At 38.4% G+C, this 14,557-nt stretch overlaps 2 protein-coding genes across 4 annotated transcripts in view; one reads left to right on the forward strand and one right to left on the reverse strand.

Moving 5' to 3' along the window:
• Nucleotides 1-1,359, forward strand: part of aifm2 (AIF family member 2, ferroptosis suppressor) — a 6,954-nt gene extending 5,595 nt beyond the window's left edge. For all 3 annotated transcript variants that reach the window (XM_084736611.1, XM_084736615.1, XM_084736614.1), the window contains 2 exons: nt 893-1,093; nt 1,179-1,359. In XM_084736611.1, coding sequence (XP_084592737.1) covers nt 893-1,093; nt 1,179-1,330 — 353 coding nt within the window. In that variant the 3' untranslated portion in view covers nt 1,331-1,359. The remainder of the gene's footprint in view (nt 1-892; nt 1,094-1,178) is intronic.
• A 2,735-nt stretch (nt 1,360-4,094) lies between these two features.
• LOC146314970 (very long chain fatty acid elongase 6-like) lies at nt 4,095-9,311 on the reverse strand. The gene is made up of 4 exons (XM_084735634.1): nt 9,105-9,311; nt 7,348-7,479; nt 5,401-5,552; nt 4,095-4,660 (listed from the first exon to the last, which is right to left on the reverse strand). Exons 1-4 carry the CDS (start codon nt 9,203-9,205, stop codon nt 4,230-4,232), a joined length of 816 nt encoding a protein of 271 aa, XP_084591760.1. The 5' UTR covers nt 9,206-9,311; the 3' UTR covers nt 4,095-4,229.
• Between the last annotated feature and the right edge of the window lie 5,246 nt (nt 9,312-14,557).

Genomic DNA, 14,557 nt, shown 5'->3' on the forward strand with positions numbered 1-14,557 from the left:
TTTAACAATTCATTTCATTGCTTGTCTGTGTTTTTAGTTGCTTTTTGCTGATCATTTTCTCCATTAATCGATTGATTGTTTGATTTGTGAAAAATCTGCCGTCACACTGAGCCGGAGTCCAAACTTCAACATTATTACAAACGTGACAGTTATTACAGTCATTCAGAGGAAAAACCGCAAATCTTTGGTCATAATTCATGATTAATTGATTAATGGACTAATGATTTGACCTGCGTCGTTTAATGTATGATTAAAAAACCTCAGATTGGATCAACTGTTCACATCGTTTGTGTCTAAAAATCTTCATTAGTAAATTAATTAAAGCTGTCAGATGAATGTAGTGATGTGAAAAACACAGGTAGAAAATATCTCAGGTTTTGTGCTTAAGTAGAGTACTTGAGTAAATCTACTTAGTTACATTCCGTCACCATTCAGTTCAGGTTCTCGTCTTCAAACCTGTGGGGTGCAGTTTGAAGTTGTGGCCTCTAGTTGTCAGTGTTTCTTTATTTTTCCTGGTTCATCATTTTGGTTCAGAGTGAGACGTCTCATCATTAGATCTGCTCTCTGATCGTCCCTCCAGCGCCACCATCAGGACAAAACTCCTTTTATAAACATGAAATATGAACAGTGTTTCCTCTTTAACGTGTCACAGACTGTCATTGGCTGTCAGACCTGTCAATCAAACTGTCAGCCAATACAGATGGTTTGTTTTTTTTACATGAAAAAACAGCTGTTTGTTAACAGATGTTTTATATGTTTGTGCAAACAAACAGCCTCAGTTTCATCAGCAGTGCATTCTGGGTAAGCAGTGCAGCTCTGGAGGTCAGAGGTCAGATTAACAGATGAGCAGATCAGTGATTGATCAGCATTATTGATCTGTTTGTGCTGACAGCCGGCTGTCTGGCTGATAACGGAGCTCTGAAGGTCAACGATCACCTGCAGGTTGAAGGTTTCTCCAACGTCTTCGCTGTGGGCGACTGCGCCAACGTCAACGAACCAAAGATGGCGTATCACGCCGGACTGCACGCCGCCGTCGCCGTTAGCAACATCGCCAACAGCCTGAGTGGGAAGGAGCTGACGTCATATCGCACAGGTACACAAACACACATACACACCTGTCTGTGTTGCTGGTTGACTGTCTGTGTTGCTGGTTGACTGTCTGTGTTGCTGGTTGCTAGGTAACGTCACCATGTTGCTGGCGATGGGCCGTGATGACGGCGTGGGTCAGTTTAACGGGTTGAAGTTGCCTCGTTGCGTCGTTGCTCTGGGGAAGAGTCGAGATCTGCTGCTGTGGAAGAGCTGGAAGGAGATGGAGCAGAAACAACCCTGACACACACACACACACACACTTTCTGTCAGACAGACCTTTCTGACAGGAAACCACCGTTATATGAGACAAATATCACTCTGTACAAACCAACCAAACTCCATTCATTTACCTCACAGAACATTTTGGTGGTTAAACATATTTTCTGTGTTTTCCGTTCAGATTAAAGTTTGTTTTAATATTTCAATCCTGTCAAATGAACACAAGCTGCTCCGTCGCTGAACATTTGTCTTTTCTGTATTTATTCATTTGATCATCTCAAGGCTGTTTGTTAAAGTGCTGCATGTTACAGTTATTTAATTATGTCTTCATGTTAAATCAAGCAGCTTGTTGTTGCTTCACCAAAAGGAGAAAAACAGATTTATATGATGCAAAATGTTCATGTGGACATGAAAAAGATTTTATCTTTCGTGTGTTTGTCTTTTGAAGTTTGACTGAAAATGTTTCAGGTTTCATACAAACTTTATTAAACAATTTAAGTTGTTTCTTACATGTGGAAGAGATCAGACAACTTATTGTTTCTGATGCAAAGTTACTTAAAAATCTGAGCTTTCAGTCTTTTACATGTTTACCTCTGATATTTAACATTTTTACACAAACTGTATTTTGTCTTTTACATTTCAATATGCAGATTTCATCATTGTGAATTAAAATGGTGCCAAAAACGTCTTCATCATCTGCTGGTTTTAGTGCTGCAGCATCAAAAACATTTCAAATAGAAAAACAGGAGCACAGATGTAAAAACAGCTTCTTTATTCAATAAATAAGATTTTAAACCTGAAGATCTTGACATGTTTCTCATTCATTCATCGAAGCAACAAACAGCAGAATCATAAAATGAGTTCAGTTTGTTCAGACAGAAAATCATCATCGTCAGTTTCTCTGTGACGTCATGAAGATTCAAGATCAATCATGTTTGTGAGGAACAACTTTCTTTAAGTAAAACGGACTCGGTGCAAAATACAACGTACAAAATCATAAATATTCACCTGGTGATTTACGTGTGATTCATTTTCAACATTTAGTGGAAGTGAAAGGACGAGACTCTCCGGCCACCGATTGGCTGCCATCATATGTCAAATAAATAATAACAAATCAATAAATAGACAGATGTCCTTCTGTTTCTCAGCTGTGAGGTTTTCAATGAACAGACGGATGATTTTTAAATATTCTCGTGTATAAAAGTCAGTGTGACTGTAACTGCAGCGTCTCACATCTCAGCAGCAGAAACTTCAGACGACAAACGAAAAACATTAAAAACAGGAAATCAGTGCAGACGTCAAACGATTCGTCCAACACGGCAACAGTTCATCAATTATCACATGAAACACAGCACAGAAACCTGAGGATCTGCTGGTCAGACGTCATGTGAAAAACAAAATCAAACCAAAACTCTGAAGGATGTTTTTCAGTTATTAAACACGACTTCATCTCAGGTTCAACAGAAAAATCTGACAGTTTACAGACGACTGATGTTGCCATGTCAGAAAAACTAATCAGAATCACATTAAAACATGACGAGTTTAACATCATTATTATTATTTCAACATATAAACTTCATGTTTAATTATTATGATAAACTGCGACGATCAGATTTGACAAAATGAGACGTTCAGAGTTCACTCTGTAAACTGCAGTGAGGTTTTTTTTCCTCTCTGGATCTGTGGAGCTTTAAATCATCTCAGGTAAGAAAAAAAAAAAAAAAAAGACTCAAACACCTGGTGAGGTAAAACGTCTGCTGCGTCCTGATTGGCTCCTCACACACATGAATGGAGGTGTGTTGAGGTGAAACCAGTTAAATGAGTTGGAGCAGGATGGGAGCGGCTGCAGGAATGTGTGTGTGTGTGTGTGTGTGTGTGTGTTGCCATGTTTACAATCTTTTCCTAATCATCTAATAACTAACAGGCAGAAACTGAATTTTCATTATTTATGATTTAACTTTAAAAACACTGAAAAATGAATAATATTCTTCTGTACTGATAAATTAGTTTGGAACTGAATTACAATAAACTTCAAACTGAACTTTATTGCATCATAAATGTAAAATTGCATTAATTTGCTCTGAAAGTGTATTAGATCCTCGTTGAACAAACTTCCCATCCACGTTTCAGAATTCATGTTTTCTTGCAGTTCAGTTTCAGTTTTCTTTTTTTCACACACAGTCGGTCGCTGAGACAAAAGTCATGTGATTCACCGACCAATTGGCACCTACGATTTTGACGTTTCCTTCACTCCCACTGACCTCTGGACCTGAAGGATTCATGCACTTTGCAACAGACCAGAAACTAAACTCAAACAGCCTGAAGGACTTGAAATATCCAGCACACGTCAGCTGTTCTGTCCATCTGCACCCGACTGCTTTTTCCTCAGTGATCTGGGTTTGAATTATGACGTCTGAAGTTAAATCTTAAGATTCGGATGGCAAAGTTTTTCAGTGAAGATAAAATACAGTTTCAGAGCAAATACTGATAAATTGAATTTCAAATGATGTCATTCAGTATTCAAGTTAAAACGATAAGGTGACGCCGTCTTTCAGGAAAATGTTGACCGATTTCTTTCACAGATCTAAATTTATTCAGTCTTCAGTTTTTCTTTGACCTGTTTTTTCTCTGTGACATCACAGGAAAACGTCTCCATTTTCCCTGAAACAGGAACACTAACTGTTTGATCTTTAGTCTGACATCAGTTCATTTCAGGAAGTTGTAAGAAACGGTTGAAGGTGTAGAATAAAGCGTCAGTCTGAAGCTCGTGATCAAACAAACAGAAGGTCGAAATTTTTCTTCCTGAACTGAAGAAAAAATTAAATTCTTGTGATTTCAGGAGTGAAAAACGTTTGAAGTTTCTGTCGTCAAGTGTCGGCATCAGTCATCAGAAGATGAATCTCCCACAATGCCCCTGGTCTCTACTCTGTCTTGTTGGTCTTGCCGTTGCCATGGCGGCGCAGGTACGTCTTGTAGAAGAAGTTGGAGAAGAGCAGCAGGTAGCTGAGGTACATGAGTGCGGCCCAGGTGATGTTGTCGAGGCGAGACGGACAGTCTCCGTGCTGCATCCAGCGGTACACCAACCCGCTCACCGTCAGCCCCATCGCCATCTGACTGATCTGAGCGCTGGTGATGAGCACGGCGAAGGGCCGCGGCACGCGCAGGCCGGCGGCGCGTGCGGCGTAGTAGCTGTACATGAGCGCGTGCACGGCGTAGTTCATGGTCATGAACCAGCCGCCGCCGGCCACCATGTCTTTGTAGGAGTACCAGGAGTAGAGCAGCACGGTGATGTGATGGTACCAGTGCAGGAAGAGCAGCTTCTGTTTCCTCAGCACGATGAACGCCGTGTCGCCTGACAGACACAAACCAGGGTTTAATTAGGAACAACAACAGTTAAGAATTATCACAACCATGTTTTTCTGAACATCAGAAGATGTGAGGTCTGGAATTAATCTGCAGGTGATCCAGTTCAAGATGAGACCAAACTTTTCTCTTGACGTCAGTTTTTGAGTCAAAATGTGACGTGCAACAGATGAGCCTCGTTTTAAGCCTGGCTAAACCGAGACTAACTGGATGATTTAAAGATTTTTTAAAATTTTAAATCAGAATTTGTGTTTATAACAACTGGAGGGATCGGCCTGTTTTCATGCTGCGTTCACAAACATTTAACAGCATCAGAAAACTGTCAGACCTGAAGTCTGGTTCACCTGTGGATCACAGTCTGTTACCTAACAACATGTTTATAATAACTCACACTGTATAGATCAGTGTTTCCCACATGATCAGCTCGTCATCAGGCCTCTGCAGACGCCTGACAACCACCTGATGATGTGAATCAGGTATGTTGGAGCAGAAACATCTAAAACATGCAGGGCCCCTTCGTAGCGCTACGTGCGTCGTTAGTTGTATTTTAAGGTCTCTCTTAAGGTTACGGGCTGTTTCCCAGAGTTGGGACGACTTTAAGGGAGACCTTAACATACAACTTACGACGCACGTAGCGCTACGAAGGCTCTGGGAAACGGGGCCCAGGACCCTGAGGACCAGGGCGGGGACACTGGTATAGATGATGATATATATTGAATATGAACTGACCGAGCTCTGGAGCTTTGCTCAGGACGAAGGCGTACGCCCAGAACTTGCTGACGGGTCCGTTGTAGAAGCTCTGGTCACAGATGGAGCGTCTGAAGCCGCTGCTGCTCAGGATGTGAAACATGTAGGATCCGGTCCGGATCGCTCCGATGATACTGCAGACAAAAAAAAAACACAGAAGAAGAAGAACAAACATCAGACAACAGAAACATGTCAGTCAACAGTTTCATTTGTAAATTAACTGCTGTCAGATAAATGTAGTGAAGTACAAAGTACAGTATTTTTCTCATGTAGAACAAAGAATAAAATAAAAGTACTTAAGAACTCAAGTACAGTACTTCAGCAAAAGTATTCAGTTACTTTCCACCACTGTACTCTCAGGCACCTGTATTTCGTTAAGCTTCTTTGTTGTAAACAGGATTTGTTTGTTGATGTGAACTTTGTTTACAGGTCGGAAACAGGCAATTATGATTCCTTCCACAGGACTTGAATGCAGCACGAGTCTGACGGTTTAGACTGAGATGTCCTAAAATGGCCACCGTACAGGATCAACCTTTAGATTAACCTGCAGGACAAACTTTGATTTTGAGATTGATGGTAAAACCAGCTCTCACGTCTCAGTTTTCAGCTGTCAGCTGACTTTGTTTGGGATTTAAACACATCTCTTTGACCTGCTCAGTCAGCAGACGTCGACCAATCAGAGACGTCTCTTCAGCGTCCGTTGGAAACTAAACCTGCTGCTGGACAATAAAAACAAAACTCAACTGACTTGTGGATCATTTATCACCGTCGGGACGTTAACTGACCTGCTGAGGACAAATTCTCATCGTACGATTCAAAGCCTACATTACCCACAATGCAAAGCAGAGGAACAAAGCTTAGAGCTGACAGAATAAAATAATAAAACCCGTTTCTGTGCCACGGTTCAGACTGGACTTACAAACTGGAAGCACATCACATCTTCACTTGGATTTTTTGGATCCATAAAAACAAAAAAACAAAACAAAAACTTGATGATGAGACGAGCAGTTTGATGACGGCGTCAGGTGTTCAGACAGCAGCTTCATGTTTCAGGTCGTCCATGTTGACAGAAGCTCTGCGTCGACAGGTGAACCGACACCTCATCACACCTGAGCTGAAATTACTGTCACGTGCGTGACGGACAGCTCATCACCATGGAGACGGCATGTGCGAGTAAAGTCTCCAGGTTCCTGTTGGATCAAACTGTTCCTCAGGAACTCTTATTGTTCTCATAAATCACAACACAGCACGCTGCTGGTTACCACGGAGACCTGGATGCTTAAATGGCGCCACGCCACCGTCTCCAAGGAAACGATTTGAAACACTTGAGACTGAAGATGAGAGTTTCTAACTTTTGTTTGATTATCTGGTAGACTGCACAGGGTGGACAGAATAACAGGAACACATCAATTCAAGAAGGCAGAAAGAACCCAGAATAATTCGTTCCTTACAGAAAAATCACAGAAAAATGTTTCCGCAGAACTAAACTAATATTCTGTTTGCTTTCATGAATTTTTTGCCCCTAAAAGAAAACTGACATGACAGGTTTTACAAAATGCACCTTCCTTTCCTTTAAAGCTTTCCTTCAATGGGAATCTTTCTGTCCAGGAAGTTTCCAGAAATCAGGAGGGTCAGTAAGTGTCTTCTGCACAAAGACAGCATCATCTCCTCAGAAGGGTTACTATGGTAACTCAAACTTTATCTGGAAACTTTCACAAACTGTTCAAAACTCTGATACCAGTTTAAACAGCAGGAATATTTCAGGCCAAAATAAGAACTGACTATAAATGTAATGTTATCGTCAGTAACCAACTCAAACTGTACAAAATGTGACTCAGAAAATAAAGTAGAAGTTTGAATTCAACTCTCAGAGTTTGATGTGATGAACGTGGTCACAGTAAGTTTTACGTGTTAAAGGTATGTTGTTACCTGAAGACGGCGAGGCTCAGTGACCACAGGACGAGCGGCCGCCGCAGGTTCATTCTGGGTCGAGGCTTCATGTAGTGCTGACCTCCGAACACCAGGGCGGCGTACAGAGCGCTGAACACAAAAGATTTACTCCTGCAGAGAAAACACACACAAAGACTTTAACATGTTTGTCAGGTAAAACAAAAAGAGCTAAATGTTCTTTCTTGCTGTGAAATAAAAACACAAACCAAATGAAACAGTAACACGATGCAACATCACTGAAAACATGAACTTCATGTGTCGTCAGTGTCATGGTTTGAATTCACTCTTTAAAATTACAATGAAGAAAAAATATCAAACATATAATCTGTTCTGCAGTTCAAATATTGACATTAATACACAAAAATGACAATTTAAACTGATTTTAAAGTTAGTATCTAAACACAACACTGAATTAAATTTAACAGTTTCATGTGTATTAATATGAATTATTAGTTTTATTTGATTAGTTTGAGGTTTTCATCTCTAGTTTTGCTTCAGAAACATCACCTGAGATTCACACCGTCACTTAGCAACAACAAAAACTACACACACACACACACACACACACACACACACACACACACACACACACACACACACCTCTACATGTGCTGTTATGTACCTTCAATTTGCTTTAGTAGGAAAATTAAGTAATAATAATTAAATTAAAATAGGAATGTAGAAATAGAGATTAAATTAAATTAAAATAGAAAAATTATACTAAATATCAACATATTCTAATAAAATAGTTCTTTTAAAATTATAGTTACTGGTAAACAGAGTGATCTAATTTTATAACATGATCAAGAATCCAAAAAAAAAAAAAAATACAAATAAATAAATAATTAAAAAAAAATCCCATGTCACTCTAAACTGAGACTTTGAGGAATTTTTCCATTTGAGTTTCCGGCACATATTTTAACATTTCATCATCTCTGTAAGTGGAAATCTTTAACCGGAACAACCTGATTTAAATTAAATAACCTACACCAAAATACCGCAAATACCGGAAGGAGTGACATCACTGCAGCGGTGACTCACCTGGGATACACCTGTAGCCTCCACTAGATTTATATAACATTTTAAACATTCCTTCAGCTCGTTGCAATCCTGAAAATTTCTCATTTTAATGTTTGAACTAAATCTGTGCCGCTCCTTTGTAGAGAGAAGCTTCACCAAACCCCATTCACAAATTTTCAAATGTAAGCTTCGCTGGCTTTTCTTTAAATTACATACACCTGAATACAGAAGTTTAATTATTTTCTAAGTAAGTAACATCAGCTTCTCTGTTCGGCATAAACAAAATAACAATACATTTATTTTATTTAAGTTTATTCCAACAAATCCAGAACATGTTTGAGTGGACCATCACCGCCGTCCTCCTCGTTCTGATTGATCACACTGGAGCAGTTTTAGTATCGAGAGAACCGGTTCTGGTGACTGAACATTGAAACGGGTGCAGGGTGTGTGCCGAAACAAACACTGGACTACAATTCTATAGAAACTGCCTTCATTTATATTTTGAACGGCAAACAGTCTTAAGAATCATATGAGAAGTTAAAAAGTGATAGATATTTGAATGTAGTTCGGAGCGGAGCTTCTCCATTGAAGAGACTTGTGAATGTTTCTGCGGTTCCTGGCGGTTTGGTGAAGTTTAAACTCTCAGCAGGACTTTCTCAGTCACATAATAGTTTAATATCATTTAAATCAAACTTCAGAATAAAACATAAACTCACCAGTTCGCCTGCATCCACTCGATCGCTCCTCTCTCGTCAAAGCGCCGCTCGAAGCTGTACTCAGACAGCTGCAGGTGGAGGTGTGTCTCATTCAGCAACATTATCGGTTTTATTTCATAAAATACTCAGAACTCAGAGGACAGCTGTCCGGTCACTGGTCCCACGGTGTCTCCTGCTCTGGTCTGTCCCTCACCTCACCTGTTCCTCCCAATTAAAGCCTCGCAGGGGGCGGGGCTTCAAGGACACACCTGTTGGCTTTTTTTTTTTTTTTTAATCTCTTTTTTCATGGAGACAGGCTGCTGAATTTGTCCTCATTCTGTTTTAACTGTGTTGTTTCTGTTGTCTTTCACTTCTTTACCTCACCTGACCGTGATTTCTACTGAAGACAAACGTGAAAAAATATAAATAAAATTCTCCTGAAGAAATATTCTCACAGTTCTGACAGAGAGCTGGAGATGATTCATCATGTGAGGAAACACCTGCTGTTGTTTTGGAGTGGAGTTTTTGTTCTGGTGTGGAGGAACACGTTTCTACTATTATTATGTAATCATTCATATTTCTATGAAGGAAAAAAATGAGAGGAGGTTTTTTTTGGTTCTGAATATTTTGTATTTCAAGAATAATGTGGAGAGTTAAGTTGTTTGTTTGTTTAAGTTAAATATATGATATATACTATATATATATATGTATATATATATATATATATATATATATATATATATATATATATATATATATATATATATATATATATATATACACATATAGGGTGAGGGTTGATCTGCAGCAGCTCAGACCCAGTTTGTTTACTTGTTTACTTCATCACAGAACAGAAATAACTGATAAACACAAACTGTTTGTTCCACGTCTGATAACAGAACGTTAATTAGTTATTTTATTTCTCATTAATCTGAAATATAAATAATAAATACATGGAAGATAACTGGTGATGATGTGTTCAAGGCCTCAGTCCTGATACCACACTGTAAAAAACACTCTGCTGTAAATACCCAGTTACATTCCACCACTGAAAGTAACTGAGTAACTGAAGCTTTATTCTGCTCGTCTGGGTGGAGCTCAGTGTGTCCTGGGGAGAAACCGCAGGTCCAGTTTCATGTCTGTCTCTGTGTCTTTGTGTTTGTCCTCGTCGAGAGGAGACGAGCTGATAACAATCAGGACGTTTGAGTGTCCATGTCCTGCTGCTTCACTTCACGCTCTCTGATTGGAGATTTTTCCTCCACAGTTCAGAAGGAATTTAGAATTAATTTCAGTCTGCAAACAGAAATAAAAACATCATAAATGAATCTACAAATTCATGTCATTAAATGCATCCTGAACTGGGTTCTTGTTTCTGGTCTGGACTTTTCTCTCCTGCAGTGGAAGAATAAGAGGCTGTTAGAGACAAGACTGAAGCTATGATCATTTTTGTTTGTTTGTTTTTCTTTATTTTACAGTAAAAACTACAGAAACCTGTTTCAGCACTTTAATATTCTGGCTGGTCAAAGTGCAGCTCATTTTAATGACTTTATAAACTGCTGAGTCATTTGATCTCCAATCAATTCATCATCATTTATTTGCTGATTAATACTGATTATAATTTTGATGTTAAAATATTTCAAACAGGATTTTTCGAGAGGATTTGTGGTTCTGCAGGGTGACGTCAGAGGTGAGAAGTTGCTGCCACCTGCTGTTTACGACCTGAAACTGCAGTTTCCGTCCTTCAGTGTGAACCTGCATCAAACTCTTCTTTAAGTTCAGTTCAGTTGTTTTATTTCTTCTTTCATCAACACAAAAATACTAAAGTTAAAGAAAGTCTGAATTATGAGCCGCTGATTCTTATAATAATGATCCATGATGGTGAGAATTTTTATCACTTTATTGTGAATTAGTTCTTTTTCGTGTAGTTATCTTAAAAGAAACAAAATATTTGATACAGTTATTAAAAACATCAAAAACATAAATTAACATTTTATTTAGAAAATTAGAAAAAAAATCAAGTAAAGCAGACCAAATTTATTTTAGTGTGAACAGATGACTGAAAAGGTTTGACAGAATATTAGAGGCTCTGTGAGAGAAATCATGAGTTATTTTGTTTTTTACTGGTGCTGCCAACAAAAATATATAATAATATGAGGTAAAGTTATTAATTACAAGATACGATTGTACTTTAATGAATACACTTTTTTCTGGAGCTTTCAACTGTAGAATAATTGTAATATTAAGAGAACCTGTTAGAGGTTCTAGTTTTACGAGAAAGACATGTTATATTCTAAGATACATTTGTAATTTAATATTTAATGATTGAGTTTTATTTTTTCACAAAATAATCTAAATTTAAGAATGACTCATCAGTTTTACTGGAACTTTCAACCACAGAAAGTTGTAATGTTGTGAGGACAGAATAATTTTACAAGATAAAATATGGAAGCCCATTTCTGACAAACAAACAAACAAACAAACAAACAAATAAAGAAATTCACCCTATAAATCAATGATGAGACACTTTCTAAAAATGAGTTAGTATTTTGAGAAAGTTTCTCATCATAATGATTTAAATGATCTTTTTAGGTGGAAATGGGCTTCAATAAAAGTAATGATGTTTTAAAAGTCATGATTATATGACAAAATAATCTTAACTCAAGGTCAATTTATTATCTGTGGAGCTTCCATCAGCATGTTGCTCTGGAAAATACCAAGAGAACACAGGATGAATGTTAGTAAGAGGACGCTGAGTTCAGATTATTTCACTTTTCCTCCTAAAATGAAAACTTCATCTCATAATATTATAAAGTTTGAGGAAAATGTTCTCAAAATCTTAAATTAATTTGAAGATTCCCCAAAATACTGACTTGGTGTTCAAAATAAGTTGGAAATAAAACTTTTTCATTATTTTGGGATACCGACTCAATAAAGTTTCTTACAATAACGACTTTAGTATCTTTTTAATTCCATCATGTTGGCAGCTCTAGGCTTCCGTACCTCTCTGATTGTGGTACCTTTTTGTTTTTGTGTGTGACTTCTGGTTGGTCCGGTCTGACGTCTTCCTACGTCGCCGTTACGTCACCTAAACGATGCGGAAGTTGAAGTCACCGTGGAGAACGTAAACTAATGTCAAGCAGCCGCTTAAAAAATAAAGAAAAGAGAAGCAGAAGCGACAGAAAAAGAAGAAGAAGAGGCGGAGTGAGGGGACGGTTCACCTCCAGCTGCACTTTGACCTCTGCCGGCATGTAACGTAACTTACCGAGCCGTTACTCTGCCTCTGTGGAACCGTCAGTCCGCTCGGTACCGACACCGTGACCGTTCAATGGACCCACCGGCTGACTCAGAGTCCTCCCCCGTGCTGCTGCGGGGCTGCACGGGTCGTTAGAAAGCTGCGAGCCCCGCTACATCCTATCCCCTCCTGGAGGTAAGTGGACGACACGCGAAACTCCTTTGAAAAACATCTAATTTTACATTAATTTTCATATTAGCTACATTTTTTAAACATCTGTATGTAATTGAAGGTATTTTATGATGCAGTAGCATCTCCTCATTATTTCGGCATGCATATTATTCCAGCAAACGTCCTTTTCTTTGAGTAAGATGTCCACTTTTACAGCCCGTCATCTGTTAACGATTGTCTGTCCACCCTGCTGAGCGGTGGCCAGCAGCAACGCGACTCTCTTGGAAAAGTCGACATTTCAGCAGAGGCAGAGCTTGTTGGTCGAATATATACACGCCGTATTGAAAACCATTGCCCTGCGATTTATAAAAGAGTCAGAGTTAGACATGAGACCGTGTTTAATGTGGAGAGGAACCAAGGATAGCGTAAAACCAACACATTTCTGAAAGGAGTTCAGGCGTGCAGCGGCTCCAGAGAGCAGCGGGCGTCTGAGGCTCAAAATCAGCAGAAACGGCTCTTTTTGTCAAACACACCCGCCTCGTTTCTCTGAAATAAAGTACGTACGGTCATGTTTGATATTTTTACTTTTGTTTCATGGATCAAACTGTGAAAATAAGCGATCAAATGATCCTCCTCCTCATCATCAGTCAGGATCAGGATCAGGATCAGGGATGTGGAAGGTCGAGCAACCTTTAAAATGACAGGACAGTTTATGACAGTGAGAGAGAGGTCACATCACATCACATCACATCACATCACATCACATCACATCACATGACTGCCGAGGATTCACAGTAACTACAGAGATTAAAGCATTTTAGTTACAACTGTTTGTATTTGTGTCTTTGTTTTTTATAATTAATGTGTAGGGGAGACCGGGGACTGTTGTAACAGAAAACTTGAAAGACATGAGTCATCATTTGATATGAGAAACATGTATGTCCACCAATTCATGATCATTTTGATTTACTTTCATTTCTATAAGGAAGAGACTGTGGTGTCATAAATAAATTTCATGCAAGAGGTCAGACGAGGCAGAGAGAGAGAGAGTCCTACTGAGCATGTGCAGGAGGAGTGTCATCACTCTAGCTTGTTTCTGATTGGAGGAATTTAGTGTGTTACAACTGCCCCCAGTCTCCCATCCAGTCAGAGGACAGCATGTTTATTTTCTGTATTGATCCGTCTATTGATATTTTTCTCAGCTCGACATTTTGTCAGTTGGTTAAAAAAAAAACAAATTATCATCAGGGGCTAAAATGATGTTCTCAGATAGATTTTTTTTTTAACATTTATTGTTAATAATTTTCATTTGATGAACATTTAATTAAAACTAGATGTATATGTAGACAAAACAAAACAGAAACAAACAATAAATAATGAACAGACTTAAAATGAAAAACATAAATTAACATTTGATGTCTGAAAAGCAGCAGGAAGAAACAACATTCTCGTCCAGTCCTACCCGTGATCCTGATCTATATTAATCCATAAATAATCAATATATACCATAAATCCACTCGCTTCCTCATTGATCAACCCTACAGTCATCATCATTATTATTATTGTTGTTGATAAAGTTATCTATATGCCTCTCAAAAACTGTCTGATGTTTCTATTTGATTTCTTTTCCTGGTTTGTTCCACAAAATCAATGATGATCAATTATAGATTTAAATAATTTATCAGGAAACCTACAATCAGTCTGTGTTTCTAGCTTCTCAGATGCCGTTTTTTTTCTGTTTTATATCATTTTAATTTAATTTGGACTTTTGGCTGAACAGAACAAAACATTGGAAGACAGAGACAGAAACTCTTCTACTGTTTTCTGACATTTTAGAGACAAAACAACAAAGAAAATAACTGGTCTGTTCACTGAAAATGAAATTAATTGATGATTTCAATCTAATTTTAATAATATATGAAGAAAGTAGTTGCTCCAGGATTTCATGTTTTTTTTTTTTGTGATTGTTGCAGCTTAAAATACCTGATTTCACCACAACTTTTCCAGAAAACTGTGCTGCATGTTGTGATATTTTATATTTTTGCAGTGAACTTGCAGGACCAAATGAAAA

This window comes from Lutjanus erythropterus, chromosome 14 (assembly GCF_056507025.1).
Source record: "Lutjanus erythropterus isolate fLutEry1 chromosome 14, fLutEry1.hap2, whole genome shotgun sequence".
Classification (NCBI taxonomy): Eukaryota; Metazoa; Chordata; class Actinopteri; order Lutjaniformes; family Lutjanidae; genus Lutjanus; species Lutjanus erythropterus.